General features: G+C 49.1%; 2 protein-coding genes across 2 annotated transcripts in view; one reads left to right on the top strand and one right to left on the bottom strand.

Moving 5' to 3' along the window:
* LOC144602868 (pre-mRNA-splicing factor ATP-dependent RNA helicase DHX16-like) overlaps window positions 1–18,907 on the bottom strand; it is a 783,352-nt gene that overhangs the window by 29,885 nt on the left and 734,560 nt on the right. The gene's annotated exons all lie outside the window — the stretch shown is intronic.
* On the top strand, window positions 585–14,716 carry LOC144602711 (DNA-directed RNA polymerase I subunit RPA12-like). Its single transcript, XM_078415847.1, has 4 exons — window positions 585–710; window positions 12,403–12,509; window positions 13,418–13,527; window positions 14,168–14,716. Exons 1-4 carry the CDS (start codon window positions 587–589, stop codon window positions 14,190–14,192), a joined length of 366 nt encoding a protein of 121 aa, XP_078271973.1. The 5' UTR covers window positions 585–586; the 3' UTR covers window positions 14,193–14,716.

An 18,907-nucleotide genomic window follows, 5' to 3' on the forward strand; every position in this document is an offset into this window, starting at 1 on the left:
ATTGAATGGCAGAGCAGACTTGATGGGCCGAATGGCCTAATTCTGCTCCTATCACTTATGAACGTGATGGCTGGAGGGGAGGGGAGAGACGGCTGGGGGAGAGCGGACAGACGGCGAGGGGAGAGGGCTGGAAGAGGGGAGAGATGGCTGGAGGAGAGGTGCAGTCTGCAGAGACCAGAGTCACAGGGACTGGCGGTGACCCCGGGGGTGGACAATGAGACAGGGAGCCATTCTGTACACTAACCGCCCTCGTGTCCTGGTCCTCTCAATAGACAATAGGTGCAGGAGGAGGCCATTCGGCCCTTCGAGCCAGCACCGCCATTCAATGTGATCATGGCTGATCATTCTCAAATCAGTACCCCGTTCCTGCCTTCTCCCCATACCCCCTGACTCCGCTATCCTTAAGAGCTCTATCCAGCTCTCTCTTCAATGCATTCAGAGAATTGGCCTCCACTGCCTTCTGAGGCAGAAAATTCCACAGATTCACAACTCTCTGACTGAAAAGGTTTTTCCTCATCTCAGTTCTAAATGGCCTACCCCTTATTCTTAAACTGTGGCCCCCTTTCTCCCCCTTTCTAGAGCTGCGATGGCCGCCTCGTGTTTTGAATCCGACCCCGATTTCTGCCCGGAGTGTGGAACCATCTTGCCGCTGCCGGGCCTGGAGCAGCACGTGGCGTGTCGCAAGTGTGGCTTCCAGATCAGCGTCCACGGTCAGTGTACGCCTTAGCGTGGCACGGTGGCACAGGGGTAGAGTTGCTGCCTTACAGCGAATGCAGCGCCGGAGACCCGGGTTCGATTCCGACTACGGTGCTTGTTTGCGGAGTTTGCATGTTCTCGTCGTGACCTGCGTGCGTTTCCTCCGAGCTCTGCGGTTTCCTCCAGCACTCCAAAGACGTACAGGTTTGTAGGTTAATTGGCTTGGTAAATGTAAAAATTGTCCCTAGTGGGTGTAGGATAACGTTAAGGAAAAAAACTGCAGATGCTGGAGTAAATCGAAGGTAGACATAGAAACATAGAAAATAGGTGCAGGAGTAGGCCATTCGGCCCTTCGAGCCTGCACCGCCATTCAATATGATCATGGCTGATCATCCAACTCAGTATCCCGTACCTGCCTTCTCTCCATACCCCCTGATCCCTTTAGCCACAAGGCCCACATCTAACTCCCTCTTAAATATAGCCAATGAACTGGCCTCAACTACCTTCTGTGGCAGAGAATTCCACAGATTCACCGCTCTCTGTGTGACATAAAATGCTGGAGTTACTCAGCGGGTCAGGCAGCATCTCGGGAGAGGAATGGGTGACGTTTCGGGTCGAGACCCTTCTTCAGACTCGGTAGTATTAATGTGCGGGGATCGCTGGTCAGCGCGGGCCCAGCGGGCCGAAGGGCCTGTTTCTGCGCTGTGTCTCCAAGACTAAAATTAAAGGCTCTGGGCCGAGTGTAGCGTGAAACTCCTGTGAGGTTGTGAGGGGAAGGCAGGAGAGTGGGGTTGAGAGGGAAAGATAGATCCTGACCTCAGGCGTCATCTGTGCGTGTGTGTGGATGTCACATGTCCCCCCCCCCCCCCCCCCCACGTGACCACATGGGTTTCCTCTGAGTGCTCCGCTTACCTCCCACATTCCAAAGATGCACGGGTTTGTAGGTTAAAGATAGATACAAAAAGCTGGAGTAACTCAGCAGGCCAGACAGCATCACTGGCCTATTTAGCCAATTTAGGTCCTATTTACCACAATTACCTCTGTCATATGTCCCGCCCCCAGTACCAGCTTAGTCCCCTGCTAAGTGCGAAGAATTTGCTAAATTTTTCACCAGCAAAGTTGAGAACATTAGAATGAACATTTCCCCTCCCACCCGTGACCTAGCTGTCTCACTAGTCTGTTCATCTAAATTGGACTGTTTCCAACCCGTCACTCTATCCTCCCTTGCAAAGCTTGTCTCCGCTATGAAACCTGCAACCTGCCCCCTTGATCCTGCCCCCACTGCCCTTCTGAAGGATGTCATTGCAATAGCCGGTCCCAGCATCCTCTCTATTATCAACAGTTCTCTGGCCACTGGCACTGTTCCAACCTGTTTCAAGTCAAGTCAATTTTATTTGTATAGCACATTTAAAAACAACCCACGTTGACCAAAGTGCTGTACATCTGATTAGGAAAAAAAAAAAAGAAACAACATACAGTGGCAGGCAGCCAAACACAACGGCGCGGCCATCTTGAACAAAATGTTTAACTAAAGCTGAATGGTGTCCCGAGGCCGCGCCCACGCGGTGGTCCAGCCCCTACTGAAAAAACCTAACCTAGACCCCACCTTGCCTAGCAACTACAGACCCATTTCAATAGACAATAGGTGCAGGAGTAGGCCATTCAGCCCTTCGAGCCAGCACCGCCATTCAATGCGATCATGGCTGATCACTCTCAATCAGTACCCCGTTCCTGCCTTCTCCCCATACCCCGTCACTCCGCTATCCTTAAGAGCTCTATCCAGCTCTCTCTTGAAAGCATCCAACGAACTGGCCTCCACTGCCTTCTGAGGCAGAGAATTCCACACCTTCACCACTCTCTGACTGAAAAAGTTCTTCCTCATCTCCGTTCTAAATGGCCTACCCCTTATTCTTAAACTGTGGCCCCTTGTTCTGGACTCCCCCAACATTGGGAACATGTTTCCTGCCTCTAATGTGTCCAATCCCCTAATTATCTTATATGTTTCAATAAGATCCCCCCTCATCCTTCTAAATTCCAGTGTATACAAGCCTAATTGCTCCAGCCTTTCAACATACGACAGTCCCGCCATTCCGGGAATTAACCTAGTGAACCTACGCTGCACGCCCTCCATAGCAAGAATATCCTTCCTCAAATTTGGAGACCAAAACTGCACACAGTACTCCAGGTGCGGTCTCACCAGGGCCCGGTACAACTGTAGAAGGACCTCTTTGCTCCTATACTCAACTCCTCTTGTTATGAAGGCCAACATTCCATTGGCTTTCTTCACTGCCTGCTGTACCTGCATGCTTCCTTTCATTGACTGATGCACTAGGACACCCAGATCTCGTTGAACTCCCCCTCCTCCTAACTTGACACCATTCAGATAATAATCTGCCTTTCTATTCTTACTTCCAAAGTGAATAACCTCACACTTATCTACATTAAACTGCATCTGCCATGTATCCGCCCACTCACACAACCTGTCCAAGTCACCCTGCAGCCTTATTGCATCTTCCTCACAATTCACACTACCCCCCAGTTTAGTATCATCTGCAAATTTGCTAATGGTATTTTTAATCCCTTCGTCGAAGTCATTAATGTATATCGTAAATAGCTGGGGTCCCACCACCGAACCTTGCGGTACCCCACTGGTCACTGCCTGCCATTCCGAAAGGGACCCATTTATCCCCATTCTTTGCTTTCTGTCTGTCAACCAATTTTCTATCCATGTCAGTACCCTACCCCCAATACCATGTGCCCTAATTTTGCCCACTAATCTCCTATGTGGGACCTTGTCGAAGGCTTTCTGAAAGTCGAGGTACACCACATCCACTGACTCTCCCCTGTCAATTTTCCTAGTTACATCCTCAAAAAATTCCAGTAGATTTGTCAAGCATGATTTCCCCTTCGTAAATCCATGCTGACTCGGAATGATCCTGTTACTGCTATCCAAATGCTCAGCAATTTCGTCTTTTATAATTAACTCCAGCATCTTCCCCACCACTGATGTCAGACTAACTGGTCTATAATTACCCGTTTTCTCTCTCCCTCCTTTCTTAAAAAGTGGGATAACATTTGCTATCCTCCAATCCACAGGAACTGATCCTGAATCTATAGAACATTAAAAAATGATCTCCAATGCTTCCACTATTTCTAGAGCCACCTCCTTAAGTACCCTGGGATGCAGACCATCAGGCCCTGGGGATTTATCAGCCTTCAGTCCCATCAGTCTACCCAAAACCATTTCCTGCCTAATGTGGATTTCCTTCAGTTCCTCCATCACCCTAGGTTCTCCGGCCCCTAGAACATTTGGGAGATTGTGTGTATCTTCCTCAATGAAGACAGATCCAAAGTAACGGTTTAACTCGTCTGCCATTTCTTTGTTCCCCATAATAAATTCCCCTGCTTCTGTCTTCAAGGGACCCACATTTGCCTTGACTATTTTTTTCCTCTTCCTTCACGTACCTAAAAAAACTTTTGCTATCCTCCTTTATATTATTGGCTAGTTTACCCTCGTACCTCATCTTTTCTCCCCGTATTGCCTTTTTAGTTAACTTTTGTTGCTCTTTAAAAGAGTCCCAATCCTCTGTCTTCCCACTCTTCTTTGCTATGTTATACTTCCTCTCCTTAATTTTTATGCTGTCCCTGACTTCCCTTGTCAGCCACAGGTGTCTCTTACTCCCCTTAGAGTCTTTCCACCTCTTTGGAATAAATTGATCCTGCAACCTCTGCATTATTCCCAGGAATACCTGCCATTGCTGTTCTATCGTCTTCCCTGCTAGGGCCTCCTTCCAGTCAATTTTGGCCAGCTCCTGCCTCATGCCTCTGTAATCCCCTTTGCTATACTGTAATACTGACACTTCCGATTTTCCCTTCTGCCTTTCCATTTGCAGAGTAAAACTTATCATGTTGTGATCACTGCCTCCTAATGGCTCTTTTACCTCTAGTCCCCTTATCAGATCAGGATCATTACACAGCACTAAATCCAGAATTGCCTTCTCCCTGGTAGGCTCCAGTACAAGCTGTTCTAAGAATCCATCTCGAAGGCACTCTACAAACTCTCTTTCCTGGGGTCCATTTCCAACCTGATTTTCCCAGTCTACCTGCATGTTGAAATCTCCCATACCCACCGTAGCATTACATTTGTGACACGCCAATTTTATCTATTCAGCCTGCATCCTATGTCGAGGCTACTGTTTGGGGGCCTATAGATAACTCCCATTAGGGTCTTTTTACCCTTACAATTTCTCATTTCTATCCATACTGATTCAACATCTCCTGATTCTATGTCACCCCTTGCAAGGGAATGAATATCATTCCTTACCATCAGAGCAACCCCACCCCCTCTGCCCACCTGTCTGTCTTTTCTATATGTTGTGTACCCCTGAATATTCAGTTCCCAGCCCTGGTCCTCTTGTAGCCATGTCTCAGTGATCCCTACAACATCATACTTGCCCATGACTAACTGAGCCTCAAGCTCATCCACTTTATTTTTTATACTACGCGCATTTAAGTACAACACTTTAACTTCTGTATTTACCTCCCCTCTCACATCGGTCACAATTGGCCCTGCCCTTAATTTCTTTTCCCCTCTAGAACTTCTGTTCCCATTCTTCCGAGAGTCTTTTGCAATATCTCCTGTATTCCCTTTTTTTTTTACCTCATCCTCATATTCACAATTTGTTAACCCCTCCCCCCCACTACTTAGTTTAAAGCCACAGGTGTCACACTAGCAAACCTGCCTGCCAGAATGTTTGTCCCCCTGCGGTTAAGATGTAACCCGTCCCTTTTGTACAAGTCACCCCTAGCCCAGAAGAGATCCCAGTGGTCCAGAAATCTAAATCCCTGCTCTCTGCACCAGCCCCTCAGCCATAAATTCATACCCTCTATCTCTCTGTTCCTGGCCTCACCAGCACGAGGTACCGGTAGCAGTCCAGAGATAACCACCTTCGACGTCCTACTTCTCAGTGTTTTTCCCAACTCTCTAAACTCCCGCTGTAGCACCTCCTTCCTCTTCCGCCCGACGTCATTCGTGCCCACGTGCACAACGACTTCAGGTTGATCGCCTTCCCTCACTAGGATTTTCTGAAGCCGGTCCGTGATGTGTTGAACCCTGGCACCAGGGAGGCAACAGACCATCCTCAAGTCCCTCCTGCTGCCACAGAATCTTCTGTCCGTCCCTCGGACGATGGAGTCACCGACCACTGCGGCTCTTCCTGACTTCGGTCTCCCCTGTCGAGTATCCTTGCCAACAGGTCCGCCACTCGGACTGGAAACGTCTTCTGCCCCGACAGTTCCCAAGAGGGTATACCTATTTGCAATAGGCTCAGCCACTGGGGTCTCCTGTAGTCCTCGTCCACTCCCCCCTGAAACAGTCTCCCACCTTCGCTCGACCTGGACCCTTGGCGTGACAGCCTCACTGACTACTAGCGTCCTCTTGGCGCTCTTTTTAAACTGCCTTTTCCACTGTAATTAACACTTACTTTTCTTCTCAGCCAACGGGCGTCCTTGCTCTGCTCCCGGACTTTTCAAACTGACTACTAGCGTCCTCTTGGCGCTCTTTTTAAACTGCCTTTTCCACTGTAATTAACACTTACTTTTCGTCTCAGCCAACGGGCGTCCTTGCTCTGCTCCCGGACTTTTCAAACTGACTACTAGCGTCCTCTTGGCGCTCTTTTTAAACTGCCTTTTCCACTGTAAATAACACTTACTTTTCTTCTCAGCCAACGGGCGTCCTTGCTCTGCTCCCGGACTTTTCAAACTGACTACTAGCGTCCTCTTGGCGCTCTTTTTAAACTGCCTTTTCCACTGTAATTAACACTTACTTTTCTTCTCAGCCAACGGGCGTCCTTGCTCTGCTCCCGGACTTTTCAAAACTGCCATTCCTGTCAAAAGTCCTTGAAAAGGCAATTCTAAACCAATTAGTGCCCTACCTACACCAAAACACCATCCTGGAAAGATTCCAGTCAGGTTTCAGAACCCACCACAGCACAGAGTCTGCCTTGTTGAAGGTACACAACGACCTGCTTCTCGCCATCGATACCGGCGTCTGTGCAATCCTGCTCCTTCTCGACCTCAGCGCAGCGTTCGATACAGTGGACCACACCATCCTTATTGACAGTCTCCGGTACGCGGTTGGCATTGATGGCACTGCCCTGAGCTGGTTCGTTTCCTACCTCAAAGATAGGAGTTTCGCCATCAACATAGGCAGTTATTCCTCTGCTCCAGCTAGCCTCTCTTGCGGAGTTCCACAAGGCTCCATCCTAGGCCCCATTCTCTTCTCTCTATACATGCTCCCCTTTGGCCAAATCATTCAAAGGCACGGCATTTCTTTCCACTGCGATGCCGATGACACTCAGCTTTACCTCCCCCTGAAACCCAACAACCAGTCAAATTTAAACAGCCTCTTACACTGCCTTGAGGACATAAAATGTTGGATGGCACAGAACTTCCTCCAATTAAACGAGAGCAAGTCTGAGGTCATCCTATTCGCCCCCCCCCCCCCGACTCCATCAAATCGATAACAGGCAGTCTTGGAAACCTATCCTGCCTAGTCAAACCGCATGTCAAAAACCTCGGCGTGATATTTGACTCTGCATTAAAATTTGACAAGCAAGTCTACGCTGTGGTAAAAGCCAGCTTCTTCCAACTTCGTACCATAGCTAAAATCAAACCTTTCCTCCAATTCGACGACACTGAAAAAATCATTCACGCTTTCATTTCCTCCCGCCTAGACTACTGCAACTCCCTATACACTGGGATCAGCCAGTCTTCCCTGTCCCGCCTGCAACTGGTCCAAAACGCCGCAGCGAGACTCCTGACGGGTACCCGTAAAAGGGACCACATCACGCCGATTCTGGCCTCTCTCTACTGGCTCCCTGTACGGTACAGAATCAACTTCAAGCTCCTCCTATTCACATATAAAGCCCTAAATGGACATTTCCCACCCTACATCAAAAATCTTCTAACCCACCTCTCTAACTCCAGGTCCCTCAGGTCAGCCGACTTGGGGCTACTCACTATCCCACGGTCTAGGCTTAAGCTCAGGGGTGACCGTGCTTTTGCGGTTGCAGCTCCTAGACTGTGGAACAGCATCCCTCTCCCCATCAGAACTGCCCCCTCCATCGACTCCTTTAAGTCCAGGCTCAAAACCTATTTCTACTCCCTATCGTTTGAGGCTCATTGAGGAGGCGCTGTGAACTGTTTTGTATATGCTGTTATGTTTGCGTGCTACTGTATGTTTCATTTTTTCCTTAGTACCTAATCAGATGTACAGCACTTTGGTCAACGTGGGTTGTTTTTAAATGTGATATACAAATAAAATTGACTTGACTTGACTTGACTGGAGAAAAGGTATAGATGGTCATGTCAAGTTTATTTGTCACATACATATACAAGATGTGCAGTGAAATGAAAGTGGCAACGCCTGCGGATTGTGCTAAACTACATAACAGAATAGGGAAACATTTTTTTTAACACAAGATATAAATTAATACAGTAAATTAAATGAGTCCCTGATGATATGAGAGTTAACAGTCCTGATGGCCTGTGGGAAGAAACTCCGTCACATCCTCTTCGTTTTCACAGCGTGACAGCGGAGGCGTTTGCCTGACCGTAGCAGCTGGAACAGTCCGTTACTGGGGTGGTAGGGGTCCCCCATAGTGTTGCTGGCTCTGGATCTGCACCTCCTGATGTATAGGTCCTGCAGGGGGGCGAGTGTAGTTCCCATAGTGCATTCGGCCGAATGCACTACTCTCCGTAGAGCCTTCCTATCCTGGGCAGAGCTGTTCCCAAACCAGATTGTGATGTTCCCGGACAAGATGCTTTCTACAGCCCCAGAGTAGAAGCACTGAAGGATCCTTAGAGAGACTTTAAATTTCCTCAACTGTCTGAGGTGGTAAAGGTGCTGCCTTGCCTTACTCACCAGTACAGCAATGTGTGTTGTTCATGTCAGATCCTCTGTGATGTGGACTCCCAGGTATTTAAAGCTGCTCACCCTATCCACAGTAGTCCCATTTAACTCCAGTGGCGTGTATGTCCTCGGATGTTGAGCCCTTCTAAAGTCTACAATCAGCTCCTTAGTTTTTGGAACATTCAAGAGGAGGCTGTTGTCCTGACACCAGAGTGCCAGATCAGCCACCTCCTCCCGGTGGGCCTTCTCATCGTTATCGGAGATCAGGCCCACCACCACAGTGTCATCAGCAAACTTGATGATGGAATTGGAGCTGAACCTGGCCACACAGTCATGTGTGTACAGGGAGTACAGTAGGGGGCTAAGGACGCAACCCTGGGGTCTAAAGAAGGGTCTCGATTCGAATTGTCACCTATTCCTTTTCTCCAGAGATGCTGTCTGACCCGCTGAGTTACTCCAGCTATTACATGTAAACCAGCATTGGCTGTTCCTTCCTGCACACGGGTTTACAGGTTAATTGGCTTCTGTAAATTTCCCCTCGCGAGAAAGTGGGATAACGTAGAATTAGTGTGAACGGGGCGATTGATGGTTGGCGTTGATTCAATAGACAATAGGTGCAGGAGTAGGCCATTCAGCCCTTCGAGCCAGCACCGCCATTCAATGCGATCATGGCTGATCACTCTCAATCAGTACCCCGTTCCTGCCTTCTCCCCATACCCCCTCACTCCGCTATCCTTAAGAGCTCTATCCAGCTCTCTCTTGAAAGCATCCAACGAACTGGCCTCCACTGCCTTCTGAGGCAGAGAATTCCACACCTTCACCACTCTCTGACTGAAAAAGTTCTTCCTCATCTCTGTTCTAAATGGCCTACCCCTTATTCTTAAACTGTGGCCCCTTGTTCTGGACTCCCCCAACATTGGGAACATGTTTCCTGCCTCTAATGTGTCCAATCCCCTAATTATCTTATATGTTTCAATAAGATCCCCCCTCATCCTTCTAAATTCCAGTGTATACAAGCCTAATTACTCCAGCCTTTCAACATACGACAGTCCCGCCATTCCGGGAATTAACCTAGTGAACCTACGCTGCACGCCCTCAATGGCAAGAATATCCTTCCTCAAATTTGGAGACCAAAACTGCACACAGTACTCCAGGTGCGGTCTCACCAGGGCCCGGTACAACTGTAGAAGGACCTCTTTGCTCCTATACTCAACTCCTCTTGTTACGAAGGCCAACATTCCATTGGCTTTCTTCACTGCCTGCTGTACCTGCATGCTTCCTTTCAGTGACTGATGCACTAGGACACCCAGATCGCGTTGAACATCCCCTCTTCCTAACTTGACACCATTCAGATAATAATCTGCCTTTCTATTCTTACTTCCAAAGTGAATAACCTCACACTTATCTACATTAAACTGCATCTGCCATGTATCCGCCCACTCACACAACCTGTCCAAGTCACCCTGCAGCCTTATTGCATCTTCCTCACAATTCACACTACCCCCCAGCTTGGTATCATCTGCAAATTTGCTAATTGTACTTTTAATCCCTTCATCTAAGTCATTAATGTATATCGTAAATAGCTGGGGTCCCAGCACCGAACCTTGCGGTACCCCACTGGTCACTGCCTGCCATTCCGAAAGGGACCCATTTATCCCCACTCTTTGCTTTCTGTCTGTCAACCAATTTTCTATCCATGTCAGTACCCTACCCCCAATACCATGTGCTCTAATTTTGCCCACTAATCTCCTACGTGGGACCTTGTCGAAGGCTTTCTGAAAGTCGAGGTACACCACATCCACCGACTCTCCCCTGTCAATTTTCGTAGTTACATCCTCAAAAAATTCCAGTAGATTTGTCAAGCATGATTTCCCCTTCGTAAATCCATGCTGACTCGGAATGATCCTGTTACTGATATCCAAATGCTCAGCAATTTTGTCTTTTATAATTGACTCCAGCATCTTCCCCACCACTGATGTCAGACTAACTGGTCTATAATTACCCATTTTCTCTCTCCCTCCTTTCTTAAAAAGTGGGATAACATTTGCTATCCTCCAATCCACAGGAACTGATCCTGAATCTATAGAACATTGAAAAATGATCTCCAATGCTTCCACTATTTCTAGAGCCACCTCCTTAAGTACCCTGGGATGCAGACCATCAGGTCCTGGGGATTTATCAGCCTTCAGTCCCATCAGTCTACCCAAAACCATTTCCTGCCTAATGTGGATTTCCTTCAGTTCCTCCATCACCCTAGGTTCTCCGGCCCCTAGAACATTTGGGAGATTGTGTGTATCTTCCTCAGTGAAGACAGATCCAAAGTAACGGTTTAACTCGTCTGCCATTTCTTTGTTCCCCATAATAAATTCCCCTGCTTCTGTCTTCAAGGGACCCACGTTTGCCTTCACTATTTTTTTCCTCTTCACGTACCTAAAAAAACTTTTGCTATCCTCCTTTATATTATTGGCTAGTTTACCCTCGTACCTCATCTTTTCTCCCCATATTGCCTTTTTAGTTAACTTTTGTTGCTCTTTAAAGGAGTCCCAATCCTCTGTCTTCCCACTCTTCTTTGCTATGTTATACTTCCTCTCCTTAATTTTTATGCTGTCCTTGACTTCCCTTGTCAGCCACAGGTGTCTCTTACTCCCCTTAGAGTCTTTCCTCCTCTTTGGGATAAATTGATCCTGCAACCTCTACATTATTCCCAGGAATACCTGCCATTGCTGTTCTACCGTCTTCCCTGCTAGGGCATCCTTCCAGTCAATTTTGGCCAGCTCCCGCCTCATGCCTCTGTAATCCCCTTTGCTATACTGTAATACTGACACTTCCGATTTTCCCTTCTGCCTTTCCATCTGCAGAGTAAAACTTATCATGTTGTGATCACTGCCTCCTAATGGCTCTTTTACCTCTAGTCCCCTTATCAGATCAGGATCATTACACAACACTAAATCCAGAATTGCCTTCTCCCTGGTAGGCTCCAGTACAAGCTGTTCTAAGAATCTATCTCGAAGGCACTCTACAAACTCTCTTTCCTGGGGTCCATTTCCAACCTGATTTTCCCAGTCTACCTGCATGTTGAAATCTCCCATAACCACCGTAGCATCACATTTGTGACACGCCAATTTTATCTCCTGATTCAACTTGCCTATGGGCCGAAGGGCCTGTTTCCACGCTGTATCTTTCAATCAATTTCTTTGGCCTGTTGTTGGCCTTGTCTGTATTTCAAAGTTGTGTGGAGAAGGCAGCAGAATGGGGTTGAGACGGAAAGATAGATCAGCCATAATCAAAGATAATAGAGCATAGCAAGATAGACCACTCGACCCTAAAAACCATAGTATGTCACGGCGCCATTTTAGTAGGCAGAATCTTGCAGAACATTTAAAAAGAAGAATAATAAAAATCTGTGAATTGATAGATGAGATATATTCTGCATTTTTATGGTATCATCACACATACTGTTCCCCCAAAACACTGATTACACTGCGAGAAGCATAACGAACGGCGGGTTTTGCTTACTAAAATGGCGGATGTTACGCTCCTTTGCGCATTACATTACAGTATAGGCGATTTCAACGGAGTGGTTCATCTTGCTCCTCTAGTATCTTTGGCCATAATTGTATGGCGGAGTGGACTTGATGGGCCGAATGGCCTAATTCTGCACCTATGACTTATGAAGATGTATTTATTCCTGGGCCACTGGTTGTCCTGGGGCTGCACCTCTCTTATACCGGCCACCAGTTGCAGCCCGCGTTCCCTGCCTCCCGCTCACTCGCTGCCCTCTCTCTTTCCCGCAGCCTTCGAAGGGACGGAGATACTGTCGGAGGTGATGTTCAACGACCCGGACTTGCTGCGCGCCAACCTGACCATGGAGGCCGAGACGATGGAGCCCAATGGGCCGGTGGTGAGTGTCCGGGGGCATCGGCTGGCAGAACCACCCAGCGCAGCGCCCCTCGCCCGCCCACCCACCCACCGTGACTCCACGCCGTACTCCCTCCCGCCACCCCGCCCCTCAGTTTAGGTTGGTTAAGAGATACAGCACGGAAACAGGCTGACTGGCGATCCCCGCGCACTTACACTATCCCACGCGCATAGGGACAATTTACATTAACACCAAGCCAATTAATCTACAAACCTGTACGTCTTTGGAGTGCGGGAGGAAACCGAACATCTCGGCGAAAACCCACGCCGGTCACGGGGGTAACGTGCAAACTCCGTAGAGACGGCACCCGTGGTCAGGATTGAACCCGTGTCTCTGGCGCTGTGAGGCAACAACTCAGCCGCTGCGCCACCGTGCCCCTCTCCGACGACCTGCACCCTGTGTGGAACCTGGAGCTCTCCAGCGATGGCTTGCCGTGTCCGATAGCCCCTCGAGGCGGCAGCGGGCACATTCATTGCCCCCCCCCCCAACCTCCCCGCCTGCAGAGAACCACCCTCTAGGTCTTGGCGAGACAACGTGGTACAGTCCCCGTGTTTAGTTGTTTAGTTTAGAGATACAGTGAGGAAAACGGGCCCTTCGGACCACCAAGTCCTCGTCGACCTGTGATCCCCTCACATTAACTGTACCCGACACGCACTAGGGACGATTTACAATTACACCAAGCCAATTAACCTACAAACCTGTACGTCTTTGGAGTGCGGGAGGAAACCAAACATCTCGGCGAAAACCCACGCCGGTCAACCTCCGTACAGACGGCACCCGCGGTCAGGATCGACCCTGGGTCTGTGGCGCTGTGAGGCAGCAGCTCTGCCGCTGCGCCATCACGCCACCCCGTGTGGGCTCCACTAACGGCGGCGGGTCTGTGCCCACAGGTGGACCGGACGTGTTCCCGCTGCGGGCACGAGGGCATGGAGTACCACACCCGGCAGACACGCTCGGCAGACGAGGGGCAGACGGTCTTCTACACGTGTACCAGCTGCAGGTGGGTGCGGTGAGGCTGGGTTCACGGTGGGCACCGTGCCCCCCCTATCCCCAAGTCACCGTCAGTGGGATGGTAGTCTAGAGATACAGAGTGGAAACAAGCCCTTCGGCTCACCGAGTCCACACCGCCCAGCGATCCCCACACATTAACACTATCCTACACACACTAGGGACAATTTTTACATTTACCCAGTCAATTAACCTACATACCTGTACGTCTTTGGAGTGTGGGAGGAAACCGAAGATCTCGGATAAAACCCACGCAGGTCACGGGGGAACGTACAAACTCCGTACAGACGGCGCCCGTAGTCAGGATCGAAACTGAGTCTCCGGCGCTGCATTCACTGTAAGGCAGCAACTCTACCGCTGCGCCACCTTGTTATACATTGTCATGGTGTCACATACCCTGGGAGTCCCCGCCAACATCCCAACAACCATCCTAGTGTCAGTGCTGGTCTCTCCTGCTCTGGGACGCTGGGGTGATTTTGGGTGATGGAGGCACGGCTCGGGCCCGGGTTTCGCTGGTGACATGAGGCCGCGGTGCGGGAGTGTCGGAGAGGGGTGGGGTCCCGTTGTCACTGTCACCCATGCACCACTGCCACCCATCCTTAACTACCCCCCTCTCTTGTTTTCGTTCCCAGGCACCAAGAGAAGGAAGACTCGTGACCGAGGGGCCGAGGGAGGAGAAGGTGTGGGGAGAATTGCTGGGGTTGGGTGGTGTATGTGTGAGTGAGTGTTGGTGTATGAGTGTGTGTGTGTAGGTATCTGTCTGTACGCGTGAGTGAATGTGTGTATCTTGAGTGTGTGAGAGTGAGTGTGTACGTTTTAGTTTGTGTGTGCAAGTGTCTGTGAACGTGTGAGTGAGTGTGTACAATGTGTGAGAATGTACGAGTGTGTGTGAGTGCAAGGGTGAGCATGTGAGTACGGGTGTGTGTATAAATAAGTATGTGAGAGAGTGAGTGTGAATATGTGCGTGAGTGTGAGTAACTGCATGTGTGTATGTGAGTGTGCGTTTTACGTGAGTGTGTGTGTGGTGTGAGACTCTGTGCTGGGTGTGAACGCTGCCCCGTGGGTCCCCTGGGTCCCCACCCCCAGCAGGGGGCACTCTCTCTCTCTCTCTCTCTCGCTTCCACTCCATCTTGTCGCTGCTGTCTGGGATTTTGAAAATAAAAACAGCAAATGGCCTTCGGCAGAGACACAGAAACAGTCGCATGTTTACCGTTGCAGCTCCGCACCCCTGGGTGCTGCCAGTCTCCAGCTACCACCCCTGGGTGCTGCCAGTCTCCTCCAGCTACCACCCCTGGGTGCTGCCAGTCTCCTCCAGCTACCACCCCTGGGTGTTGCCTGTCTCCAGCTACCACCCCTGGGTGCTGCCAGTCTCCAGCTACCACCCCTGGGTGCTGCCTGTCTCCAGCTACCACCCCTGGGTGCTGCCTGTCTCCAGCTACCACCCCTGGGTGGCACCAATCTTCAGTTGGCGCCCATGGGTGGCATTAATCTCCAGTTGGTACCCATGGGTGGCATTTGCCTGGTGTACCCCTGGGTGGCGCCAATCTCCAGTTGGCACCCATGGGTGCCATTAATCTCCAGCAGCACCAATAGGTGGTGGAAATCAGCTGGCATCCAGGGAAGGCACCAATCTCGGCCTGCACCCATGGGTGACACCAATCTGCAGCTGGCACCTGCAGGTTCTGACTTTCTTCCATTGGCAGCAGTGGGTGGTGCCAGTCTCCAGCTGGCATGCAACACTCTGAGGGGAATGGCCTGAAGTTCACAAGCACCGGCCTGAAGTTCACAAGCACTGGCCTGAAGTTTATTTGTCACAAGTACCAAGGTACAGTGAGATTCATTTTTGTACACAGTGCAGAACAAGTATCACTGTCAATGAGCACTTAGATTCACCTCAGATAAGCATCTCAGATACAGTTCAAGTGTAGAGCAGTAGTACACTGAGAGAGTGTACAGAGTCCTCAGTTTGGTGCCATTTACAAGTCCCAGTTGTGGTAAGTTCAGGGTTCTTGACCTGTCCATGAAGGTCTGATGTCCCGGTGGTGTTGCAGGGTCGGCCTGGCCAAGCGTAGCCACGGTGCACAAACTGGTGGTCCCACATTTCAAGCTTCTGTACCTCCTGCCCGACGGTAGCAGTGTGAGAAGAGGGCATGGGCAGAATAATAGAGAGAGCCATTGGAAGAGGTCGTTGAGGCCGGTACCATATCAGCATTTAAAGGCACTTAGATGGACATGGACAGGAAAGGTCCAGAGGGAACTGGAGAGAAGGAATGGGTGACGTTTTGGGTCGAGACTGAGTCGGGAGAGGGAAACGAGATATGGAAGGGTAAGGTGTGAAAACGACAGATCAAAGCAGACGTGGATCAAGGAGCCGGAGACTTGGGGGAATGGCAGAGGGAGCAGCAAAAGAGTGTGTTGCTGAACTCTCGGAGAGAGGAAGAGAACTTCGTCAAAGTAGACATACCTTGCAGCTCATTCCATAATCCCACCACCCTTTGTGCGAAACAGTTGCCCCTCAGGTTCTTATTGAATCTTTCCCTCTCATCTTAAATCTATGTTATCTGCTCCTTGATTCATGTACTCGAGGCAAAAGACCGCATTTATCTTATCTATTCCCCTCATGATTTTGTACACCTCTATAAGATCGCCCCTAAACCTCTGGTGCTCTAAGCAATAGGGTCCGAGCTTGCCCAACCTCTCCTTAAAGGTTAGGCCCTCGAGTCCTGCCAACATCCTCATAAAATATCTCTGCACGCTTTCCGGCTTAATGACATTGTAATTTTATTTGGGTAGGTGTCACCTGTCCACAATAATTTGTGAAGATGGAAGTTTGATTGTTCAATCTGCTGGTGACAATTTGCTTCTAATGTGCATTGGAACAAAGGGCTGTGGCTCAGACTAAACCACGCCAAGACTTATTGCAATGATCCTCATGTATCCTGTGCCAAATCATGCGTTTGGAACTTATGAGGGAAGTTGTTGAAGAAGGTTTTCTCGAGAATATAATTATGTACAAAATGCAAGAGCTAACCAGCAGTTAGGAGGCACAAGCATTTACAAATGCTTTCAATGCAAGAGTCAAGAGTGTTTAATCATCACATGTCCCAGGCAGAACAATTAAATTCTTACTTGCAGCAGCACAACAGAATCTGTAAACATACAAATATAAGGAGGAACTGCAGATGCTGGTTTACACCGAAGATAGACACATAATGCTGGAGTAACTCAGCGGGACAGGCAGCATCTCTGGATAGAGGACTGGGTGACGTTTCGGGTCGAGACCCTTCTTCAGACTCCATCATTAATTTGTTCTATATCTTTCTGTATCATCGTCTATATCTCTCGTTTCCCTTTCCCATGACTATCAGTCGGAAGAAGGGACTCGACCCGAATCGTCTCCTATTCCCTTTCTCCAGAAATGGTGTCTGACCCGCTGAGTTACTCCACCTTTTTATGTCTACCTACGGTGGGCCGAAAGGCCTGTTTCCATGCTGTATCTAAGATGATACAAAGCTGGGTGGTAGTGTGAACTGTGAGGAAGATGTTATGAGGTTGCAGGGTGACTTGGATAGGTTGTGTGAGTGGGCGGATGCATGGCAGATGCAGTTTAATGTGGATAAGTGTGAGGTTATCCACTTTGTTGGTAAGAATAGGAAGGCAGAGTATTATCTGAATGGTGTCAAGTTAGGAAAAGGGGACGTACAACGAGATCTGGGTGTTCTTGTGCATCAGTCACTGAAAGGAAGCATGCAGGTACAGCAGGCAGTAAAGAAAGCCAATGGAATGTTGCCCTTCATAACAAGAGGAGTTGAGTATAGGAGCAAAGAGGTCCTTCTGCAGTTGTACAGGGTCCTAGTGGGACCGCACCTGGAGAACTGTGTGCAGTTTTGGTCTCCAAATTTGAGGAAGGATATTCTTGCTATTTAGGGCGTGCACCGTAGGTTTACTAGGTTAATTCCCGGAATGGCGGGACTGTAATATGTTGAAAGACTGGAGCGACTAGGCTTGTATACACTGGAATTTAGAAGGATGAGAGGAGATCTTATCGAAACATATAAGATTATTAAGGGGTTGGACACGTTAGAGGCAGGAAACATGTTCCCGATGTTGGGGGAGTCCAGAACAAGGGGCCACAGATTAAGAATAAGGGGTAGGCCATTTAGAACTGAGATGAGGAAAAACTTTTTCAGTCGGAGAGTTGTGAATCTGTGGAATTCTCTGCCTCAGAAGGCAGTGGAGGCCAATTCTCTGAATGCATTGAAGAGAGAGCTAGATAGAGCTCTTAAGGATAGTGGAGTCAGGGGGTACGGGGAGAAAGCAGGAACGGGGTACTGATTGAGAATGATCAGCCATGATCACATTGAATGGCGGTGCTGGCTCGAAGGGCCGAATGGCCTCCTCCTGCACCTATTGTTTATCTACACCAAACCATTTCTGTTAATGTGGGACAGGAGTGTTTGCACCTTGGTTCCGCCACTAGATGGCAGCAAAGCCACGTGGTGCGACCACAGACCAGCTGTAACTTTGACAATTGCAGAATCTGATTTGATAAGTGACTTTTGTGACCAGTTAACACACCTGCGGCAAAAAAAAACAAATCCACGGCTTAAAATGTTGAGGCTTCGAAATGCATCTGTTACATCTTAACATCTTTGGAAGTCTGTCCCAAAATTACTGGACTCCCTGTCAGTCCACCCTATGCGACCAGCAGATGCTAAGGTCAGCTGGCATGATTTTACAGGACCCCTCACTGCGTTTGAGTGGCTCACCTCAGGACGCCAGCTTCGCTGCCCAGGCTGAAGGACAGAGAAGGGCAACCTTTGACCCCAAGGCTGTTCAACTCTTCAACTCCCAACCACCCCTGTCCCTCTGCTCACCCTGCTGATTCTCCCCCCCCCCCCCCAGCAATAGGGTCTGTAAATTGCCTTTGTAAATTGCCCCACGGGCACAAATGAAGTGTTTTTGAACAAACTTGAACTCTGATCCCTCAGAAGTTTCAGTAAGTTCGGCATGTCTCAAAATTCAAAGAGTTGTAAGTCCGCTGTATCAGAGCGAATGAATTGATGTTGATCGGGCGAAGACTGCATAGGTCTCACTGAGGATGTGTGAATGGGAGCAGGGAATTAAATTGGAAAAATAATTCAAGGGAGAAAAATAACGTTGAATGTTGGAAATGGGAGCTACAATGAGCCTGTCGGTTTTGTTGATGGCCACGTAGAACTAGAACAGTCCCTTCAGCCCACATCAGATTATGCAATGCCTCTGTCGAATGTGCCTCTACCAACACTCCAGCAGCGTGCTCCAGGCACCCACCACCCTGTGTAATAAAACATCCTTGAAAACATCAATTGAACAACTACTTTGGTTCTGTC

Source organism: Rhinoraja longicauda, chromosome 19, assembly GCF_053455715.1.
Source record: "Rhinoraja longicauda isolate Sanriku21f chromosome 19, sRhiLon1.1, whole genome shotgun sequence".
NCBI lineage: Eukaryota > Metazoa > Chordata > Chondrichthyes > Rajiformes > Arhynchobatidae > Rhinoraja > Rhinoraja longicauda.